Below are 23,533 nucleotides of genomic sequence, written 5' to 3'. Positions count from 1 at the left end.
GAGTAACTTGGCAAGTCAAATCCAAAACTGGCTTAGTGGTAGGATTCTGTTCGTTTGGCTGGGGGCAATGTGTCCAGTGATGGATCAGTGGTGTGTTCCTTATTGTTTGTGATATACCTAAACATTAGAGGAAAATGAGTGGGGATGGAGATAAGTACATTTGTGGATGACATGAAAATTAACCAGGTAGCTGACAGAGAAGTAGAAGTTTTTAGCTAACAGGAGAACATAGATTGGTCAGATGGGCAAATGAGCGGCAGATGGAATTTAACTCTTTTCAGTGAGGGGTATTACACTTTGGGAGAAGTAACAAGACAAGGAGGTGTCAATGAATGGCAGGACACCAGGAAAGTCAGAGGAACACAGCGATCTTGAGGTGTTTGTCCACAGATCCCTGAAGACAGTAGGACAGGGTTAGTAGGGTAGTTAAGAAAACATATCAAACACTTGCCATTGTTAATCATGGCATAGATTATAAGAGTAGGGAGGTTACGTCAGAGCTTTGGAGTACAAAACTTTGACTCAGCCACAGAGTACTATGTCCAGTTCTGGTCACCACACCATAGACAGGATGTGATTTACCTTAAGGGGGTGCAGAGGAGATCCACTAGGATGTTGTCAGGATTGGAGCAGTTCAGCTATGAGGAGAGGCTGGTTAAGAACAAGCTGTTTTCTTCAAAGCAGGAAAAGATGAGAGGGAACCTGATAGAGATGTGTAAGATCATGAGAGATATGGACAAGGTAGACTGAAAGCAGCTGGTCCCCTTAGTTAAAGGGTCAATAACAAGATGGCATAATTTTAAAAGGTGAAAGGCAAGAGGTTTAGATGGAATTTGAGGAAAAAAAATTCACCGAGGGGGTAATAGGAATCTGAAATGCACTGCTTGAGAAGGTAGTTGAGGCAGGAACATTCACAACCTTTAAAAGTATATGGATGACCACTTGAAATGTCATAACACTTAAGGCTATGCCCCTAGTGCTTGAAGTGGGACTTGTGTAAATGTAGATGAATTTTTGTCAGTGCAGATCCAATCAGCCAAAAGGCCTCTTCTGTACTACAAGATACTGTGACTCTTTAAGACTCAGGATAAGTATATTGACAATAGTAAAAGCAATATGTATTGAATAAATTGGACTACTTAAAAATTTAAATGTTACGATAAAATCTAATTTCACCATCCTTTTGAATATTTCAAAGTCTTCATGAAACAATGACATCCTAGAACAAAGGTAACAACACTTGTACATTTTTCAGTTGTACAGCAATTGCATTATCATTCTGAAAATAATGTACTCAAAAGCAAGAAAACAAAATGCTGGGTCAAGTCAGCAAGCCTGACAGTACCTGACAGAATAACAGAGTTAATATTTCAAGTCTGATATGTCTGCTCACCAAGAAGAATCATTTCCAATTCAAAACTGTTTTTCTCTCCCACAAATGCTATCAGATATGCTGAGTTTTTCCAGCACCTCATTTTTATTGCAGATTTCCAGTATTGGCAGTATTTTGCTTTTAATTGAGTTAATACAGCTCCGCTCAATTTCACAACATTCTTTGTATATTTTTCAAATTAAAACACTGATATTCTAAAAATTCAAAATTCCCAACTCCATAACTCAGGGCTGAATAATCACACATCTTCCTATGCTGAATATTGAAATTCCATTACAAGAATAAATTTTGAGTGTCTTTATTTTTAAAATTGAACTGAAACAGAAATTGTAAACTGGTCTGAGTTCAGAGAAGTTTTAAGTTAAGTATTTTTGTTTTAATCTAGTGCCTTGAAACTCCACTTAACACCTCTGTCAAGGTACATACTTCCAGATTTTTCTACTCCATTTTGACAGGTTTTCATGGATCACACAACAGCTGGAAAAAAGTTACCTGGTCTGCTAATCCCAGATAATGTTGGTTAACAATAGCAATATGTGGTAATATACTCACTGATATGGTATTAGAGAATCAAACAAGCCTCCATATTCCTCAACCAAAATTTAAACATAGTAATCTATGTATTTAAATAGCTGCAATATTTGACACTCTCGTCTTAAATCAAATAGTGTTAACACAATTAGACTTAAAAATTTCTTTTTAAAATATTAATTGTAATAAATATCTTAAACTTAGTAATATCATATAAACATACCTCTACTATATCATCATCAAACAACAACCAGAAGTCATGGCTTTTCACTATTGCAATGTAGTGCCCTCGGTTAGGGCCACTAAATAAAAGAAAAAGTTAGCATTATTAGCAGAAGAGCTTTGTTCAACGTTTTTGCAACATCATATAAATTTTATGCTATTAAATTAAAAAGAATTGCTGTACAATTTTAGTCATTGCAGATGATATTGCCTATCATTTTCTCTTCACAGCTCATGTTACGTTTTGCCAAAAAGTCTGGCAGATGCCTAATCCATATTTTAGAGATTTAATCAGCTCTGCACCAAAAAAAATTGCAATGAAGGATAGTGTTAATTCTCAAATGGTAGGGGAATTGAATAAATATTTTACAACAGTCTTCACTGCAGAAGACACTAATCAAAGTCCAAAAATTCTAAATAATCAAGAGACAACAGGAGAGAAAGAAATATTTTGGGGGCACAGTGGTTAGTACTGCTCCCTCACAGCGCCAGAGACCCGGGTTCAATTCGCGCCTCCACACACAAACTATCTGTATGGAGTTTGCACATTCTCCCAGTGTCTGCGTGGGTTTCCTCCAGGTGCTCCGGTTTCTTCCCACAATGCAAAAATGTGCAGGCCATGTTAGGTGAAGGGGTAAATGTAGGGGAAGGGGTCTGGGTGGGTTGCTCTTCGGAGGGTCGCTCTTCGGAGGGTCGGTGTGGACTTGTTGGGCTGAAGGGCCTGTTTCCACACTGTAAGTAATCTAATCTAATCATTGTTACTAGAGAAAAAAAGTGCTAGGAAAATTGAACTAAAGATCAATAAGACCACAGGACCTGATAGAATACACCTTAGGATATTAAAGGAAGCACTATAAAATTGTTTTAAGTAATTTTCCAGAAATCCCTAGATTCTGGAAATGTCCAAGAGGATTGGAAAACTGCCAATCTAACACTTTTATTTAAAACAAAGAGAGATAAAAATACAGGTTGTACAAAGTTAAAAATCACACAACACCAGGTTATAGTCCAACAAGTTTAATTGGAAGCACACTAGCTTTCGGAGCGACGCTCCTTCATCAGGTGATAGTGGAGGGCTCGATCGTAACACAGAATTTATAGCAAAAATTTGCAGTGTGATGTAACTGAAATTATACATTGAAGAACTGATTGTCTGTTAAGCCTTTCATCTGTTAGAATACAGTGATAGTTTCACTTCTTTCATGTGTAAATCACAAAACCCTTTTTCTGTTTTTAAAGTTGCATTCTCAGGTTAGCTGTTAACAATGGTGATAGCTAGACAATATGTTTGAAGGTAAAAACAATGACTGCAGATGCTGGAAACCAGATTCTGGATTAGTGGTGCTGGAAGAGCACAGCAGTTCAGGCAGCATCCAAGTAGCTTCGAAATCGACGTTTCGGTCAAAAGCCATCAGCCCTGATGAAGGGCTTTTGCCCGAAACGTCGATTTCGAAGCTACTTGGATGCTGCCTGAACTGCTGTGCTCTTCCAGCACCACTAATCCAGAATATGTTGAAGGTGTTAGCCCCCTGCGTTCTCTGTCTATGACCTGATGTTTAGATTGATTCCAATCTAAAAAGTGAGATAACAGAGTTTTACATCAATTCATGCAGTTTTTGAGCTCAGCGTTCTACATGAATGTATGTGGTTTTTGAGCAAAGTGCAATGTAACTCTGCAAGTACAAAAAAATTCACTACACAAAATATATGTGTCCATGTGGGTCTTTGTCTGTCTGGGGTGGGGGTTGTGAGTGTGAGAAAGTGTGTGTGTGTGTGTGTTTGTGTGTGTGGTGAGTGCAGAGTGTCTTAAGTCTGTGAGGGGGTGCATGTGTGGGAGTGTGTGTGTGGGTGTCCGTGTCCGTGTCCGTGTGTGTGTCGTGCAATGGTGATCACCTGTAATGTGACATGAACCCAAGGTCCCGGTTGAGGCCCTCCCTATGGGTACCGAACTTTCCGACTCATAACTATAGGTTGGTAAGCTTAACGCTGATCATTGGGAAAATGTTACAATGTACGATAAAGGTCATAACAGCTAAGCATTTAGAAATAAATAATTTGATCAAACACAGCCAACAGTTTCATGAAGGGGTAAATCATGCCTGGCAAATTTACTGAAATACCTTGAAGTGATAACAAGCAGAATAAATAAAAAGGAATCTGAGGATGCAATATAATAGGATTTTTAGAAGGCATTTCGTAAGATAGCACACATTAGGGTTACTTCGTAATATGACAACCCATGGTGTTCGAGGTAATATATTAATATGGTTAGAGGATACAGGAAATAGAGATTTGGAATATTGGTTGGGCAGGGGGGTGGCATATCTTGAGGATGGCAATGTATAATTAGTGGAGTGTCACAGACATCACTTCTGGGGCCACAATTACTTATAATTTGTATTACTAACTTGAATGAGGGAAGTGAATGTACTGTAGCCAAGTTGCGGGTAACACAAAAATAGATGGTAAAGTAAGTAGTGAGGATGATGCAAAAAGTCTGCAGAGGGATATAGACGCATTAAGCAAGTGGACAGAACTTTGGCAGTTGGAGATATAATGCAGGAAAATAGAAGTTATGCACTTTGGCAGGAAGAATCGACGAGTTGAATATTATTTACATGGAGGAAGACTGCAGAAACTCCAGAAGAGGGATTTGGTAGTCTTTGTGAATCATAAAGAGCTTAAATCTAAGTTCAGCAAGTAATAATAAAGGCAAATGGAATGTTGGCCTTTGTTTCAAAGGGAGTCGAGTACAAAAGTAAAGAGGTTTTACAAAAACTACATTGGACACTAGTCAGACCACGGCTGGAACACTGAACAGTTTGGGCCCCTTATTTGAGGAAAGATAAACAGGCATTAGAGACAGTCCAGAGAAGGCTCCCCAGGCTGAACTGGGTGCAGTGTCTTGTGAGGGGTTGAGGTGGTCAAGTATGCACTTGTTGAAATTTAGAAGAATGAGAATCACCTTAATGAAACATACAAGGTGTTTAGAAGATTGACACAATAGATGCAGAAAGCTATCTTGTTGGAGAGTCTAACACCAGAGGGAATAATCTGAGAATAAGAGATCACATATTTAAGATAGAGAGGAGGAGAAATTTCTTCTCTCAAAGGGTAGTGAATCTGTGGAAACATTTATGGCAGAAGGTTGTCAAGACTGGGTCATCAGGTATATTCAGGGTTGAGACAGACAGATTTTTAATCAGTAAAGGAATCAAGGGTCCATAGAGAAAAGTCAAGAAAGTGAAGTTGACAGTTCAGATAAGCCATTAAATGAGCTGATTAAATGGTGTAGCAAACTCAATGGGCTGAATGATCTACTTCTATAACTACATTTTATGGTTTGCAGACTCCAACCCTCTGGTATCTTGATTGTACCAATAGTTTTGTATTTCTAACATTAATGGATGCATTAGTGGTTTTTTTTCAAGATTTTTAGACTCAAACGTTTTTTTTACAGAATGGAGGGTAGCTAATGTAGCCATACTATTTAAAAAGGGAGATAGATTAAAAAAAAACTGAGTCTGGCATTGGTAGTGGGGAAAAATGCGAGACTCTTATGAAGGGATTTTATAGTGGTCCACTTAGAAAACAATGGTAGAATCAGACACAGACAGCATGAATTTACAAAAGGGAAATCATGCTTGACAAAACTACTGGATTTGTGTGAGGATGTAACTAGTAAAGTTGATCAGGGGAGTTAACGCAAGTGGTTCATTTGGACTTCCAGATGGTCTTTGACAGAGTCCCACATAGGGGATTGGTGTAGTATGTTGGAATGGATAGAAAATTTGTTAGGAAACAAAATAGAAATAAATGCGTATTTTTTCTGAATGGCAGGCAGCGACTAGTTGGGTACCACAGCTATTCATGCTTTGTGTTAAATAATTTAAATGAGGAAATTAAATGTAACACCCCAAAATTTGCAGCTAACCCAAAGCTGGGGAAAGGGTGACTGAGGAGGATGCAGAGATGTTGCAGCGTGATTTGGACAGGTTGAGTGAAGAAAAAATGCACGGCAGATACTGTACAAGGCGGATAAATGTGAAGTTATCTCCTTTGATAACAGAAACAACATCAGATTACTCAAATAGCTGTAATTTGAGTGGGGAATGTTCAGCAAAACTTGGGTGTTTTCATGCACCTGCTGAAAGTAAAAATGTAGTTGCAACAGACAGTAAAGAAGGCAAACTGCATGTTGGTCTTCACAGCGAGAGGCTTGGAGTACAGGATTGCAACAGTTATACAGGGCACTGGTGAGGCCAAACCTGGAATATTGTGTACAGTTTTGATCATCTTATCTGCAGGAGGATGTTGTTGCTTTGGAGGCAGTGTAGTGACTCCTGGGTCAGCAGCACTGACACAAGAAGAGAGATCGAGTCGGTTAGGATTGTATTCATAGATTCTCTGCAGTGCAGAAAGAGGCCATTAAGCCCATCAGGTCTACATCGACCATCCAAAGAGCACCCCACTCAGACCCCTACCCTAATCCCGTAATTACCGTGACTAATCCACCTAGCCTGCACATCCATGCACACTACAGGGCAATTTAGCATGGCCAGTCCACCTAACCTGCACGTCTTTGGATTGTGGGAGGAAACCGCAGCACCCAGCGGATTTCTAGCAAATGGGAGAACATGCAAGCTCCGCACTGACAGTTATCCAAGGCTGGAATCAAACCCAAGTTCCTGGCACCATTAGGCAGCAGTGCTAGACATGGAGCCACTGTGCTAGGTGCGTGACTGTGTCAGTGACTGTCTATGTGGAGTTTGTACATTCGCCCCATGTCTGTGTGGGTTTCTGCCGGGTGTGCGGGTTTCCTCCAGAAGGAATTTTCTAAATTCTGCCTAATTAACTTTTGTTCTTGAACTCTACTTGATCTGACCATTCCACTTACTCTTGGTCTTTCAACGTATGATAGGAGACTGACCAAATGTTTGCATCTTGTGTTCATTCACAATTATTGACCAATATTATTCCAGATATAAATATACCCGCAACGTAGTGCAATAAGGCAAGTATATTAATGCTCATCTTAACTCTCTCGGTGAAGAGCAACCAGCAGTAATCCTCATATGATCCTACATACTCAAGTGCCTTGATGGAATCCATAGGGGAAAACTGGGCAGAAATCACATTAATGGAGCATGCAGTAAAATAATTTTACATAGCAAGTGGTTAGGATCTGGAATACACTTCAAAGTGCTTAATGGATGTGGATTCAATCACAGCCTTCAAAGGACAATTGGGTAAGTCTTAAGTACAAGTGGAATGGTTATTGCTTACCTTCCACAGTGTACCACCACAGCAACCAGGTCATACATTCTATCTGGATTGGTGGCATCTCCTGATGTGTTGAATAGGCGGAGTTCTAGTGGAAAGACTACTCTGTAAGATAACTTTGTGTATCGATGCAATTGATCCATATATTTGAATCTCTTCAGGTGAAGAGCTAAAATCATAGGCAGTTTCTTTACTTTCATCCTGCAAAATTATACCAAAAGGACATGAAACAAATGTTATAATACAGCTCCATTTTGACAATATGGTTTAGAACTTTCAGATCAGAGCTTATCATTTGTATATTTTATTTATAGAAGTTAAGTCTTTCACCTCTTGATTATATGATGAAATTAATGCATTTAAATTTTTCCCCAAAGTCCCCACCCTCATCCTCTCCAAATCTTAATTCATTGAGGTGACATCTGTTCACTTAATGTGTTTGTTCAAATCCGTATGCTACCAATCTACATCTGTGGCTGCAAACCTCCTTTTGAACAGATCAAAACTACTCTCATATACTACTTTCCACATCTATCAGATAAACATTTTTGGAATCAATTAACCTTGAGCCAGGAGAGCTATTTCTGGCTCAAGAACAGTTTTGTACATTGGACTTTAAAGTAAATAATTTCTTAACAATGACTTACGTTTCATGTGCATAATACTGCATAACATCTAGTGCAGCATAAAGTCTTTTTGATAAAAGTGTAAATTGTGATGCGGCTTCAATCAGAAACACTTAGAGTTCTGAAAAATAAGCATTGTATTTGCACTGGGCAGAAAGAGAAAGAACAAGTCAACTTATCCACGTTGACAGCATTAAGAACACAACAGGATAATTTTCAGAAGACCTTTGACAAGGTGCCGCACAGGAGGCTTCTAAGAAAGGTAAGAGCCTGTGGCGTTAGGGGCAAGGTATTGGCATGGATAGGGGATTTGCTCACTGGCAGAGAGTATGGATAAAAGGCTGTGTTCCAGGACGGCAGCCAGTGACTAGTGGAGTTCTGCAGGGGTCCGTGTTGGGACCACCAAATATTCATGTTATACATTAATGATCTGGACAATGGAACTGAGGCAGTGTTGCTCAGTTTGCAGATGACATAAATAAAGGTGGAGGGACAGATAGTGTTGAGGAAGTGGGGGAGCTACAGAAGGACTTGGACAGGTGAGGAGAGTGGAAAAGGAGGCATGTTAGCAATGTTTAGATCATATCTTAATAGGCACTTGAATGGGAGACAAACGGAGGGATAGAAACAGTGTATGGGCAATAAGTAGCAGGCCTAAATAAGGACGAGGAATCAGCACAGGCTTGGTGGGCTGAAGGACCTGTACCTGTGCTGAATTGTATTATTATTATTATTATGATGATAAAGTGTGAGGTTATGCACCTTGGTAGGAAGGATAGAGGCATAGACAATTTTCTACATGGGAAAAGGCTTCAGAAATCTGAAGCACAAAGGGACTTAGGAGTCCTACTTCAGGATTGTCTTAAGATCAAAATACAGGTTCAGTTAGCAGTCAGCAAGGCTAAGACAATGCATTTATTTTGAGCGGACTAGAATATGTGAACAGGGATATACTGCAAAGGCTGTAGAAGGCCCTGGTCAGACCGCATTTGGAATATTGTGAGCAGTTTTGGGCACCGTACCCAAGGATGGATGTGCTGGCATCTGATGAGGGCCAGAGGAGGTTTACAAGAATGATCCAAAGATGGAAGGGCTTGTCCTGTCAGCTGAAGACTCTGGGTCTGTACTTGATGGAATTTAAGTATGAAGGATCGGATTGAAACTTAGAATATGGAGAGGCCTGGAGAGAGTGGACATGGAGAAGATGACTCCACTAGGAGGAGAAGACTAGGACACAAGACCCCCTGAGTGAAAAGACAGCCCTTTAGAACTGAGAGATGATGAGGAATTTCTTCAGCCAGAATGATCTCCTTCTGGATCTATAAAGTGATCAAGAGATTACAGGGATAAGGCAGGAGAGTAGATTTGAGAAACATATCAGCAGTGAACAAACTGTGGAGCAGACTTGATTGCCAAATTCTGCTCCTACATCTTATGATCTAACAGGAAAGATTTCACTTCATCCTTCACTTTGAAGTCCATGATCTCATCTCTGCAACTATGAGTAACTACAGAGGAACCTCGATTATCCAGAGGACACGGTGGGGAGTATTTTGTTCGGTTAATCGATAACGGATAACATGGGTCGCCATGCATCGGGACCTAATGATCTCGCTCTGAAAGTTAGGTTAATCGAATGCTGGATAATCGAGATTCCTTGCACCTTCCTTTTGTGGGGGGGGGGGGGGGGTTGAGTCAGACATGCAAATCTTCAGGTAACTACTTCTTGCAATCAATGAACCACAGAGGATTCAGAGAAAATAATGCGACATTCCTAATATCTGAATTTGCAACACCTGCCCTTAGCTGCTTAGCTCCTTCAGCATAACTCGCTAGCTGAAAGAACCTCCAGCTTTGAAATGTCCATTGAGGAGGACAGTTGACATAGAGCAAAATATTACAAAATATTACACTAAAAGGTAAAGTAGAGGTGAAATAATTCTTCAAATCAATCAATCTATTTTTCCAAACGGCATCAATTTTTAACATAAATAAATAATTTAAAAAACTGCAGATGTTGAAAATCAGAAACAAAAATTTTTTTAATGTTTATTCATGGGACGTGGACATTTACTAGCCCTCATTGCCCAGAAGAGAATTAAGATGCAACACATTGCTGTAGGTCTGGAGTCGCATGTAGGCAAGGATAGCAGTTTCCTTCCCTAAAGGACATTAGTGAACCAAATGGGTTTTTCCCAACAACTGACAATAGCTTCATAGTAATTATTAGTCTTGTAGTTCCAGATTTTTAAAATTGAATTTAAATTCCACTATCACACAGGCTGCTACCACAAACAACTCATTGTCAGTCACAATGGTCCCCATTAGCAGCTATTCATTCTCCAAGGCTGACCTTTATCCACTTCTTCTGCCCAAATGTTTTTCTCTCTCTCTGGGCTCCATTTTCACCTATTGTTTATTTCTTCCCCCTCCCCCCATGCCATCATTTGCATATAGCTATAATCAGTTCTGAAGAAGGGTCACTGGAACTGAAACGTTGATTCTGCTTTCTCTCCACAGATGCTACCAGACCTGGGTTTTTTCCAGCAATTTCAATTGTTAATATGCCTAATTATGCACAGGCTGTTATAGTGCACCTTAAAAGGGAAAACTAATTCTGATGATAAGAACACTCAAGGCAGACAAGATAACTCAATCAGGAGAAAGTGAGGACTGCAGATGCTGGAGATCAGAGTTGAAGAGTGTGGTGCTGGAAAAGCACAGCCAGTCAGGCAGCATCTGAGGAGCAGGAGAGTTGACGTTTCGAGCATAGGCTCTTCATCAGGAACAGGGGGGGCTAACCCAAGGGGGCTGAGAGATAAATGGGAGGTGGGGAGGGTGAGGAGGGTGGGGGTTGGGGGTTGGGGCTGGGGGTGAAGGTGAAGGTAGCTGGGAAAACAATAGGTAAATGAAGGTGGGGGGTGAAGGTGATAAGTCAGTCAGAGAGGAGGGTGCAGCGGATAGGTAGGAAAGTTCAAGAGGTGCCAAGTAGGAAGGTTGGATCTGGGATAAAGGTGGGGAGAGGGGAAATGGGGAAACTGGTGAAATCCACATCGATTCAGTGTGATTGAAGGGTCCCAAGGCAGAAGATGAGGCACTCTTCCTCCAGGCTTCAGGTGGCTCAAGTTTGGCGATGGAGGCGGCCCAGGACTTGCATATCCTTGGCGGAGTGGAAGGGGGTGTTAAAGTGTTCAGCCACAGGGCGGTGGGGTTGTTTAATGTGGGTGTCCCAGAGATGCTCTCAGAAATGTTCTGCAAGTTGACATCCTGTCTCCCCAATGTATAGGAGACTACATCTGGAGCAACGGACACAGGTGACGTGTGGAAGCGCACGTAAATCTCTGTCGGATGTGGAAGGATCCTTTGGGGCTTTGGACTGAGGTGAGTGGGGAGGTTTGGGCGCAGGTTTTGCACTTCTTGTGGTGGCACGGGAAGGTGGTGGGAGGGCGTGGACCTGACAAGGGAATCACAGAGGAAGTGGCCTTTCAGAAACAGATGGGGTGGGGAAGGAAATATATCCCTGGTGGTGGGGTCTGTTTGTAGGTGGCATAAATGGCACAGGATGATGCGATGTATCCGGAGGTAGGTGGGGTGGAAGGTGAGGACCAGGGGATTCTGTCCTTGTTGCAGTTGAAGGGGTGTGGTTCAAGGGCAGAGGTCTGAGAAGTGGAGGAGATGCACTGGATGTCATTGTCAACCACGTGGGAGGGGAAATTGTGGTCCTTGAAGGAGGACACCATTTGGGTTGTTCTATGGTGGAACTAGCTGTGATGGCCGAGAGGTTAAGGCATTGGATTTGAAATCTAATGGGGGTTCCCTGTGCAGGTTCACATCCTGCTTTCAGTGTTGAAGTGTTTGTAGTTGGAAAGGCAGAGACTGATTAGGGATAGTCAACATGGCTTTGTGCGTGGGAAATCATGTCTCACAAACTTGATTGAGTTTTTTGAAGAAGTAACAAAGAAGATTGATGAGGGTAGAGCAGTAGAAGTGATCTATATGGACTTCAGTAAAGCGTTCAACAAGGTTCCCCACGGGAGACTGATTAGCAAGGTTATATCTCACGAAATACAGGGAGAACTAGCCATTCAGATATAGAACTGGCTCAAAAGGTAGAAAACAGAGGGTGGTGGTGGAGGAGGGTTGCTTTTCAGACTGGAGGCCTGTGACCAGTGGAGTGCCACAAGGATCGGTGCTGGGTCCTCTACTTTTTGTCATTTACATAAATGATTTTGGTGCGAGCATAAGAGGTATAGTTAGTAAGTTTGCAGATGACACCAAAATAGAATGTGCAGTGGACAGTGAAGAGGGTTACCTCAGATTACCACAGGATCTTGACCAGATGGGCCAATGGGCTGAGAAGTGGCAGATGGAATTTAATTCAGATAAATGCGAAATGCTGCATTTTGGGAAAGCAAATCTTAGCAGGACTTATACACTTAATGGTAAGGTCCTAGGGAGTGTTGCTGATCATAGAAACCTTGGAGTGCAAGTTCATACCTCCTTGAAAGTGGAGTCGCAGATGCATAGAATAGTGAAGGCGGCGTTTGGTATGCTTTCCTTTATTGATCAGAGTATTGAGTACAGGATCTGGGAGGTCATGTTGCGGCTGTACAGGACATTGGTTAGGCCACTGTTGGAATATTGCTTGCAATTCTGGTCTTCTTCCTATCGGAAAGATGTTGTGAAACTTGAAAGGGTTCAGAAAAGATTTACAAAAGATTTACAATTGTTGTCAGGGTTGGAGGATTTGAGTTACAGGGAGGGGCTGAACAGGCTGGAGCTGTTTCCCCTGGAGCATCGGGGGCTGAGGGGTGATCTTATCGAGGTTTACAAAATCATGAGGGGCATGGATAGGGTAAATAGGCAAAGTCTTTTTCCTGGGGTGGGGGAGTCCAGAACTAGAGGGCATAGGTTTAGGGTGAGAGGGGAAAGATATAAAAGAGACCAACGGGGCAACGTTTTCACACAGAAGGTGGTCCGTGTATGGAATGTGCTGCTAGAGGAAGTGGTGGAGGCTGGTACAATTGCAACATTTAAGAAGCATTTAGATGGGTTTGTGAATAGGAAGGGATTGGAGGGACATGGGCCGGGTGCTGGCAGGTGGGATTAGATTGGATTGGGACATCTGGTCGTCATGGACGGGTTGGACCGAAGGATCTGTTTCCATGCTGTACATCTCTACGATTCTATGGTCCTCCCGGGAGCAGATGCGGCGGAGACAGAGGAGAAGGAATTGGTAATAAGAGATAACTCAATCAAACAAATTATGTCTGAATAAAAACCAAAAGAACTGCGGATGCTGTGAATCTGAAACAAAAACAGAAGTTGCTAGAAAAGCTCAGCAGGTCTGGCAGCATCTGTGAAGAGCAATCAAATTAATATTTCAGGTCCAGTGACCCTTTCTTAGAACTGATGGTAGCTTGGAAAAATACATCTGAAGGTTAACACGAACATGATCCCTGGAGTTCAAAGAGGTATGATCACAGAAAAACAACTTTAAAATGGTTCAGAATGAGCTTTTTGTCTGTCAATTTTTATCACAGTTCAGTCTTGAATAGCAAAAGGACAGCAGAACTAATAACAATAAAATTTGGGCTGAACTTTCTGTTACTTATTTATCAACATAATTCACAAAAGTACCAATTCAAGGGGAAATCTTGAATATTTACACTGCGTAAAAGGACTGTGACTGATTGCTCATGGTGTTGTACACTTACGTGTACTGGAATGTACACATTAATATACTGGGCTCCATTCTCCACAAACAGAAAGGATATATTCACATATTGTGCAGCTTCAACTCAACAAACAGGTGAAAACCATTTGTTGGGTCATTTCACAAGGTAATGTTCTTAGCAATCAGAATCAACCTATTTGGTTTGAAATGTAAACAAAACCCGACAGTTAATTGTCAATCACCATCAACTGGTGCATTGTCCACGGTAATGTCTTTATTCTCCAGCAGCATAATCATGTGTTTTCAATTTGAGTAAGTATTTTTGCAAAATGCTTATCTTTTTCAGCAGTTCTCAAACTGTGTATTGATAAGTGACGAGAAGTTGATGTGTAATTTATACTTAGAATTTTAAAAAAGGTTATGAAATAGATCTGACCAGATAAGATAAATGGATAGAAAGCCAAATCAATAAAAATCATTGAGAAAATTGGTAACGTGGGTAAAAGGGAAAGACCGTTTAAAGGTTTCTCAAAATATTTAAATGATATATGGTTAATGTCAGTGAAGACAAATTAACAAAAGTAACCCATACAGAAGACTGCAATATCCTTTGAACAGACTAATACTGTATTTCATGTATAGTTTGTTGCTGATAATTCAGTCATTTTAAATTAGATTCCTGTATTAAGAAGAAAATGCAACATATGTTTCAATAACTGAAGATGGACAAAATAAATGAATTACTGTAGTATTGTTAGCTCTTTTAAAGCAACATAAAATGACCAAAATTGCAACCAGATAAATCACTATTATTCTTGCAGCATTTCCAGAAACATCTTACAATAGAACTACTACATAAATTCTGACATACGAAGCAAGTAATGAATATTTAATACAATTCAGCAGCTTTGTCTGTCACAGTTTGCAGAATATCTATTCCTCATCACCAATATCTGATGACAAAGGACAAATAGTCTGCAGTGGTCAACACAATCATTATAGAAACAAATGGTTAAATGGAGGAGTGAAAGTACTTAATAGCAAATGCACAAAACCAAACATTAGCAATTAATGGAATGAAAACCTGCTGCACCAATTCATTAAGCAGTCACAATTCCTCACCAACATTTTACAGATTTGAGTTACTAAGACAAGACTTCCAAAAGTGGCATTACGACCTTATGAGCTACTCCTTCACCACCCCCACCCCCCACAACCACCCTCCATTCTCATAAGTTTTCACTAAGGGGGCCATAACAATTTTCAAACCTTGAGATGGGTCACATTGGGATAAAGATGGGAAGCACCTATCTATGAGACAGTAAAATTGGGAGTTATTTCTGACAGGCAAAACTAACAGTGGTTTTGGCCGACGACCCTGTCAAACAGAACATTGATCTCACCAAGAAAGATAGAGCAAAACGTTTAAGTACCACAAGCAGAGGATATACAACACATATTCAAGTTAAGTATCCAATTAGATAAACCATTTCCTCACTAGTTAAGGAAAACAATCCACAACAGTCTATAATGAGCTTAATAATAGTGTTCCATGATTAAATGTAAAGCACAATTCCCTCTAGTCATTCCACTGCAGAAAACACCCATCTTTGCTTACACATTACTCCAAATTAGTAAAAAAAAATCAAGTAATGATTAATGTAAAATATTCTCAGAAAGTTGCCAATACCATAACTATATATTTCCTTCCTTGATGAGGAAAGGGACCGGCAATTTCAAGCTATTGTTTTTCAGAGAATTCTGAAGTTATGAACTCCAATAGTTATTGCATCCATTATATAATGGATTAAAAAATCTTTTTTAATCAAAATTGGTTATTATAAATTCTTACCGTTTCTGAGCTTCTTGTTTACTGCAGCATACTTCACAGTAATATTTATATTCACTACATAGTGTCTCTGTATTACTAAAGCCCCTGTGCAAAAAAGACAGATCTTGCATTAATCCCCAATACTTATCAACAAACTGAATTTTAAAGTGATGATAATTTACTACATATTTTAAAAGGACACCTATAAATTATTTAACATGATACGTTAGAATTTTTCACTACATTGAGCTCTGAAACTAAAAGCTAATTTTATTTTAAACATTTTACTTAGCATACCTCAAACAATGTGTAATTGAAGTGTTCTGCTCCACATCAACAGAAAGGTCCAAAAAGTCTTCATCTTTGCTACTTACCTGTGAAGTAGGGGCAATTTAAAATTACTAACAGCAGGAAGCAGTAACACAATACTCTGAAAGCACTTTTTCCTGAAATACAACATTCTTTCCGGGGTTGCGGTGGATAGTTTAATGATTGGAAACAGTTGTATTTTTAAAGCAAAAATCAAAACCTGAAAGTGACCATTCAATTTGAGTCAACTACACATTTACCAACAAACTTCAAAAATTAAAAGTATGCGGGGAAAGAGCAGGTAAACAGAATTAAAGTAGATATCCTGCTTTGTAACTGCACTTACCCACTGCAGGTCCAGCCACCACAGATAATGAAAAGGAGTGGAAAGCAAAAGATTACCGCTATCCAGCAAATTAACTGTAACATATTGTTGACATCTCATCCTGTGTCGTAATTATGAGCTTTCTCAAAACATTAGACTTACAAATAATAACAGACAAATTTTGATTCATGAAGTTTAACAAATGCTAAACTTACAGTTTCACAGTTAAGACATCGGGTTTCATTAGTCAAAGTTCCTTGAAACATTTCATGCACCCAAGTTGGTTCTGGTACGTCATTACCATTGCCATTGTCATCATTGATACAGCCATTATGTAGCTGCCCATTCTGTTTTTCCTGCTTTTTCTCTTCTTGCAGGATATCAGCAATGGTGTTTAGCAGGTAATTCAGAAACTCATGAGCATCTTGTTGCATGTAATTATCAAAAAGTTCTGAAAAAAAAAATCAGTTGAGAGGTGAATGATTCTGTCTGTATCGGTGCGGAGCAAAATAAGTGATGCAACATACTTCTAATTGAAGAAGTATTGAATTTAAGTTAAAAATGGGAAGTGCCAGAGAAACTTAGCAAGTCTGGCAGCATTTATGGAGAAAACAAACAGGGTTAATGTTTTCGGTCCAGTGATCTGACTTGACTTGAAATGTTTACTGTTTTTGTCTCCACAGATACTGCCGGATCTGTTGAGTTTCTCCAGTACTTTCTGTCTTTTGTTTCAGATTTCCAGCATTCACAGTCTTTTGTTTATTTTTCTCAATTTATGAGCTTAATTGTGATCTTAACCCTAGTAACAATCAAAACTTAGCATATGTATCCAAGATACCCATCAGTTCCAGGGATGAAAACAACAAACGATGATCTGGGAATGTGTGGAATGGGTTCAGATGTGATGAACTAGTGTCGTTCACAGTTCCAGCATAAACCCTTGGTTCTTACATTCTATGATTTGCCTAACAAAGGAAGCTATATGTTTTCTTCACCACCTCATCAACCTGACTTATTTAAGAATCTAGGGGCATATGCTCAGAGTACCCAGTTTCTCCAAAATACTCAACCTCTAATTTGTGTGTTCTCTCAACTTATTTCATAGCTCTTTGACTGAATCCCATTTTCCTGTTTTCTGCCAAACTGATTAGACAATCTTCCTACTATCTGATGATTTCCTCTTCACTGTCAATCACACAACTATTGCTTGAAATATGTTTTAACTCTGGTTTAGAGCAGCTTCTGGAAGTGAAAAACAATCTGATCTATGAAAAGACAGATATAACAGGGAAGAAAGCGCATTCCAAAGATTTCAGATGCTTGGCTGTGGGAGAAGAAATGTTTTGACAAGCTCAGAGAAGGCAACTGAAACAGAAGTCACTGCGGTTAATGCAAACAGCATAGGTCCAAGGACCTCAATGCAGCGCCCTAAGAATGGTCTCACATAAGTGGTCAAAGTCAGTGACATGTCTTCAAATACCATATCCTCATAATTATGTGAAGCTCGTGTTTCAATGCTCACTAAACTATCAATAATATCTATCAACCATGACTCTCACCTTCAATTGGGAGCTTCACCTTACCCTTACATGCTTGACATCCACAGGATGTGTATCTATTCAAACATAACAGACACATTACCCATGCAAATATGCACATTCAATAATGCACTTCACTCTCTTGCAGGACATGCTCACACATGACTGAAGGCAGCAGCTGTCTATCAGCAAGGGGTAGGCACTGTGAAACATTCTTTCCTCGTGTTAAACAATGCACTCCATCTTTATAATGCCACAGACAATAGCAGGGTTTACAGTATCAAGGATGGTATTTTGCTCATGCCTAATCCTTCTTCTCTCATCCCAATTCCCATTATCCTAAAATAATTTCTGATCTGTAAGTTGTTAGCTTGTAAGTACGCATCTCAGTGCCTGCTCCCAAACCCAAGCCCCTTGTGTTTTTCTCCTTTCTGATGCCCACAAGAAGCCATAATCTTTGAGAAATCGAAAAACATAGGGGATTCACACTTATGTAAATCACCCTGACATTCCGAAGAAATATTGGTTACATTAATTTACATGCACTCTGGGTTAGTCTGAAATCTTTATTAAACCTAACCATCTCTCTCAGGTAAGAGAGAATGAAACTTCTGTCGTTCTTTTAGAGTTTCAGTGACCTCTCATGTGACACACTGTGACAAATGCTCAAGAACTACCTGCTCCAACTTCGAGAAAACTATTTGGAGAAAGGCTCCTCAACGCCCTGCACAAATATGATCTCTGTAGAAAAAAAGTGTTCCTCCCCACTCCCTCTTTCAGTAGCCTTACCTCCTCTGCACCTCCTAGTGCCAGCATCATACAAAGATAGTCAAAATGTTTTCCCAATGGAGCACCAGTATTTTTCAATATTTAAATACTCTCAACATATTGTGGTCGATTTTCCATTTACAGTGTCATTAAAATAATAAAATCTGGTTAGGGTACTAGAGTAAAGCAGAAATACTTAAATTGTTGGCTTTCACTATGATGATTTACCCATCTAACACTGATCAATCATCACCTTTTATTTGATGAATAACTTCAAGAACTTAAAATCAAGGTGGTGTTGTCAGATGAACCATATCACAGATGCAAAGAATTCTTATAATGTAGAAGAGGAGCATTTGGCCTATCACATCTACAAATGAGTATTTCACTCAGTGCGATTATCCTTTACATTTGTTCACACGATAGGACCATCTTACCTCCCTTGAATAAAAATCTTACCATTTTCTTTCCGTAATCTTGTTATAAACTTTTTAGGAGGTATTACACCAACTTTTTTCTTCTGTGTAGCTATATTGTGGAAGAGATCTGCCAAGCACGTGAGTAGATTTTCCTTTCTCCTGGGCTGATTCTTGTAGGCTAGAACTTTTTCTCGAAATGGACGGCAAAAATAAAGTGCCTGAAGGACTGAGTTACAGTAGCAGGTGTTCCCAAACTAATAGCACAGAAAAGAACAAACAAGCTGAAATAAGCCAAAGTAAAGCAAGAACAGTTAAAAAAAAAGCTCATGATATAGTTGTAAGAATAAATGATTTAAAAACTTCCTAGTCATTGAGGTGATGCCAATTTTAAGATTTCCTTTTATCTTTTGGCAACCAAAATGTTACCTTGCAGCTTTATTTGTATTTTCCAACTCAGGTAGCATTACCAGACAAAAGTTGTTTTTATTTATAAATATTGTGGGGGAGAAAAAAAGTAATTACATGAAATTATGCAAAAATAAATCCAATTGTTCTTCAACTCTGGAAGTTTCAGACTGATTTTCAAATACCAAGAGACTGGGCCATACTTTTGTTTTTGAACAGACATACCAAAATCAATTATAGTGCATGACTCAGTTGAAACAATTTAAAAAAAAACTGCAGAGAAAGTTGCTATAAAACTCAAGCAATCACGATGCTGACATCATGTGACCTCAAGCCACTCTGTACCCAAATACTGACATGGAAGTCTATATCAACACACAGTTTGTGTAAAACCAGGAACCTTGCACAAGTTATGCTTCACATGGGAGTGCAGCCATGTAAATGGAAGCAGAGGCTTTCGTTTGTTGGATCTTGGAGACAGCATAAATGATTGTAGACATTTGCACAGTTTATTTCAGCATTAAACTGATGTAAGTCAATTATATGCGAATGTCCTAACAAATAGCACAACTTCACTCACCATAGTTATAGAGAATGTGAAGGAATTTCCTGCTCAATGTATGCAACCATCACTTTTTCAATTTTAACCAATTAAAATTAAAGGGAAGTATTAAAACTTATAAACTACGTGGTGGGTATTTGGAAAAATATCATCTTGAATGCTCAATTAATTTCCATTTATTTGATTGCATTATGGAATTACATCAGTAACCTAAACCAATGACAACCTTTTCTAGTGTTACTTGAAATGATCCCTGGTGTAGAGGGATTGTGTTATCATGAAAGACTAAATAGGTTGGGACTCTACTCACTGAAGTTAAGGAGAATGAGAGGTGATGTCATTGAAACACATAGGATTCTTTAAGGGGCTTGACAGGGTAAATGCTGAGCGGATGTTTTCTCTCATGGGAGAGCCAAGGACCAGAGGACATTGTCTCTGAGTAAAGAGACACCAAATTAAGAGTGAGATGAGGAGGAATTTTCTCTCAAAGGGTTGAATGCCTTTGAAACTTCTTACCACAGACAGCTGTGGACAGCACCTTTGTGTGATTGACTGAGAGATGGAGAGATGTGTTGGGGCATCAAGGGTTTAAGGGGAAATACAGGAAGGTCAATAGGAGGAATGTTGAATTAGCCATGATTTTGCTGGATGGCAGAACAGGCTCAAGGGGCCCAGCAGCCTACTTCTATTTCTTAAAGGTCTTATCATTTCTCAGCATTGATCAATTAAACTAATTAATTTAAACACTGACAATGATATTCTATCTTTCCATTTACACTCTTCCTAGAGTCCATAATATTGCATTATGTTAACTAACTAACTAACTAACAAACAAACAAACAAACAAACAAACAAACAAACAAACAAACAAACAAACAAACAAACAAACAAACAAACAAACAATCAGCAGTGACTGAATTTTTTTAAAAATCCAGAAAGACAACAGTGTTAGAATCAGAGAAAGGAACAGTCAAAAGCATTGATTCACCCACCAAAAAGAGCTGGTGAAAATCTTTTAGGTGGCCTTTGAGGCTCTTATATTTGAACATCTGAGACTCAAGTCAGTTCATTGCACTAAAAGAGTGCACCAAAATAGATAATTATATTAATAGGGCTATGATACTCTAACTACAATGATGGAAAAGATAAGAAATATATTGATACTTTTGTTCAGAAAAAATGGTCAAAAGCTAATGGAGTTCTACGTTTTTTGTATTTCAAATAACGTTAATACACTAAACATTGTCACAGTTTGACAGGAGACAAATACATGAAGGATATGGGCAAGAAGTATTTTGTTCGGTTAATCAAATTCAGGATAATCGAATGTCGTAACAGTTTAGTCGAGCATCGGGATCTTGCAATCTTGCCGGATAATCCGATTTTTGGATAATTAAATGCCAGATAATCGAGGTTCCTCTATAGTTAACACTTCATCCCAACACCATTAACTCTCAGAACTAAATATACAAATACACAACAAAATTCTTTAATAGTCAGTAACTTTTAGGGATATTTATAAAATCACTCTCCACTTACATTGACTAAGCCAAAATAATGCTCATTGACCGGAAACTGTTCTGGTCCAATCTCTTTCTCCAAAGCAGAGGCATTGATGCCCTAGTGAAAAGAACAGGGAAAACCATTAAATGACTCATACTCATCTGTACTCATCAACAGTGAAGCTGAATAAAAAGAGTGGACAAAATATCTTTCACATACGAAGTTGAATAATTAAACACAATTCATAAATCTCTGTTGGTAACATTATTGTATCTGAAGTCCAGGGGTCACAGACTCATACAGTATAGAAGCCACTCAACTTATCGAATTTGTACTGCTACAACTACATTAAAGTGGTACTAATCACACTTTCTAGCATTCAAGGCTCTGGGCCAAATGCTATGACATTCCAAGTACTTTTTGAAAGTTGTGAGGTTACTCACCTCAACTATCATCCCAAGCAGTGCACACCAGACTCCTACTGCCCACTGGGTGAGAAAATGTTTCCTCAAGTTCCCCTAAACCTTCTAAATTATGCCCCCTTGTTACTGACCTTTCAATTAAGGAGAATCTAGCCTGTCCATAGAGTCATACAGCATGGAAACAGACCCCTTTGACCCAATTAGTTCATGCCAACCATGTTCCCAAACCAGACTAACTCCACTTGCCAATGTGTGGCCCATATCCCTTCAAACCTTTCCTATTCATGTTCTTATCCAAATATCTGCTAAATGTTGCAACTGTACCTCCATCCGTCATTTCCTTTGGCAGTTTATTCCACGTACAAACCATTTGGTTAAAAATGTTGCCCTTCGTGTCCTTTTTAAAATCTTTCCCCTCTCACCTTAAAAATATAACCCCTAGTTTTGAACTACCCCACCCTAGGGAAAAGACACTTTTTTTTTTACTGTATCTATGCCCCTCATGATTTTGTAAACCTCTATAAAAGGTCACCATTCAACATTCTATGCTCCAGTGAAAAATGTTCCAGCGCATCCTGCCTATCTTTACAGCTCAAACCCTCCATTCCTGGCAACATTCCAGTTAATCTTTTCAGAATCCTCTCTGATTTAATAATATCCTTCAGCTAGCACTGTGACCAGAACTGCACACAGTCCTCTAGAATAAGCCTCACCAACATCTGTACAACCTCAACATGATCCCAACTCCTACACTAAAAAGGAGTGAGCAATGAAGGCAAGTGTGCTAAATGCCTTCTTAACCACCCTGTCTTCTTGTGATGTAAATTTCAAAGAATTATGGACCTGAACTCTCACATCTCTCTCTTCTACAACACTACCCAGGACACTACAATTAATTCTAAAAGTCCTGCCCTTGTTTGTTTTACCAAAATACAATACCTCGCATTTATCCAAATTAAATGAGGGCGGCAAGGTGGCTCATTGGTTAGCACTGCTGCCTCACAGAGCCAGGGACCCGGGTTGGATTCCAGTCTTGGGCCACTGACTATGTGGAGTTTGCACAATTCTCCCTATGTCTGTGTCGGTTTCCTCCATGTCCTCTGGTTTCCTTCCACAATCCAAAGATGTGCAGGTGAGGTGAACTGGCCATGCTAAATTGCCCACAGTAATCAGGGGTGTGTAGATGAGGTGCATTAGTCAGGAGTAAAATGTCAAATAATAGGGTCGGCGAATGGGTCTGGGTGGGTTGCTCTTCAGAGGGTTGGTGTGGAGCTGTTGGGCTGAAGCGCCTGTTTTCACACTGTAGGGATTCTATTCTCTTCTACAAACGCCATCTATCATTCTTCAGCCCATTGAGTCAATTGATCAAGATCTCTTTGTAATCTTAGATGACCTTTTTCACTGGGCACTATACCACAGATTTTGGCATCAAACTTACTAACCATTCCTCCTAAATTCTCATCCAAATTGTTTATATAAAAGTGGACCCGGTACCGATCTCTGTGGAACACCGCTGGTCACAGGCCCCCCAGTCCAAAAACACAACACTCCACCACCACCCTAAGGCCAATTTTGTATCCAATTGGCAAGTTCTCCCTGAATCCCACGTGAGATAACTTTATTAATTAGTCTACCAGGCAGAACCGTATCAAAGGTTTTACTAAAAGTTCATGTCAACAATGTCTACGGCTCTGCTCTCAATCTTTTTGATTACTTCCT

At 39.6% G+C, this 23,533-nt stretch overlaps 1 protein-coding gene and 1 non-coding gene across 2 annotated transcripts in view; one reads left to right on the top strand and one right to left on the bottom strand.

The window, feature by feature from the left end:
• usp12a (ubiquitin specific peptidase 12a) overlaps positions 1–23,533 on the bottom strand; it is a 69,978-nt gene that overhangs the window by 9,101 nt on the left and 37,344 nt on the right. Inside the window, exons 2-8 of the mRNA XM_072577309.1 lie at positions 21,429–21,509; positions 18,963–19,176; positions 16,413–16,648; positions 15,861–15,937; positions 15,585–15,668; positions 7,433–7,630; positions 2,148–2,226 (exon numbers count right to left, since the gene is read on the bottom strand). Coding sequence (XP_072433410.1) covers positions 2,148–2,226; positions 7,433–7,630; positions 15,585–15,668; positions 15,861–15,937; positions 16,413–16,648; positions 18,963–19,176; positions 21,429–21,509 — 969 coding nt within the window. The remainder of the gene's footprint in view (positions 1–2,147; positions 2,227–7,432; positions 7,631–15,584; positions 15,669–15,860; positions 15,938–16,412; positions 16,649–18,962; positions 19,177–21,428; positions 21,510–23,533) is intronic.
• On the top strand, positions 11,820–11,901 carry trnas-uga (transfer RNA serine (anticodon UGA)). Its single transcript has one exon. It is a non-coding gene; the product is annotated as a tRNA-Ser (tRNA).

This window comes from Chiloscyllium punctatum, chromosome 9 (genome assembly GCF_047496795.1).
Source record: "Chiloscyllium punctatum isolate Juve2018m chromosome 9, sChiPun1.3, whole genome shotgun sequence".
NCBI classification, from domain to species: Eukaryota; Metazoa; Chordata; class Chondrichthyes; order Orectolobiformes; family Hemiscylliidae; genus Chiloscyllium; species Chiloscyllium punctatum.
This window is presented reverse-complemented; position numbering and strand designations above follow the sequence as displayed.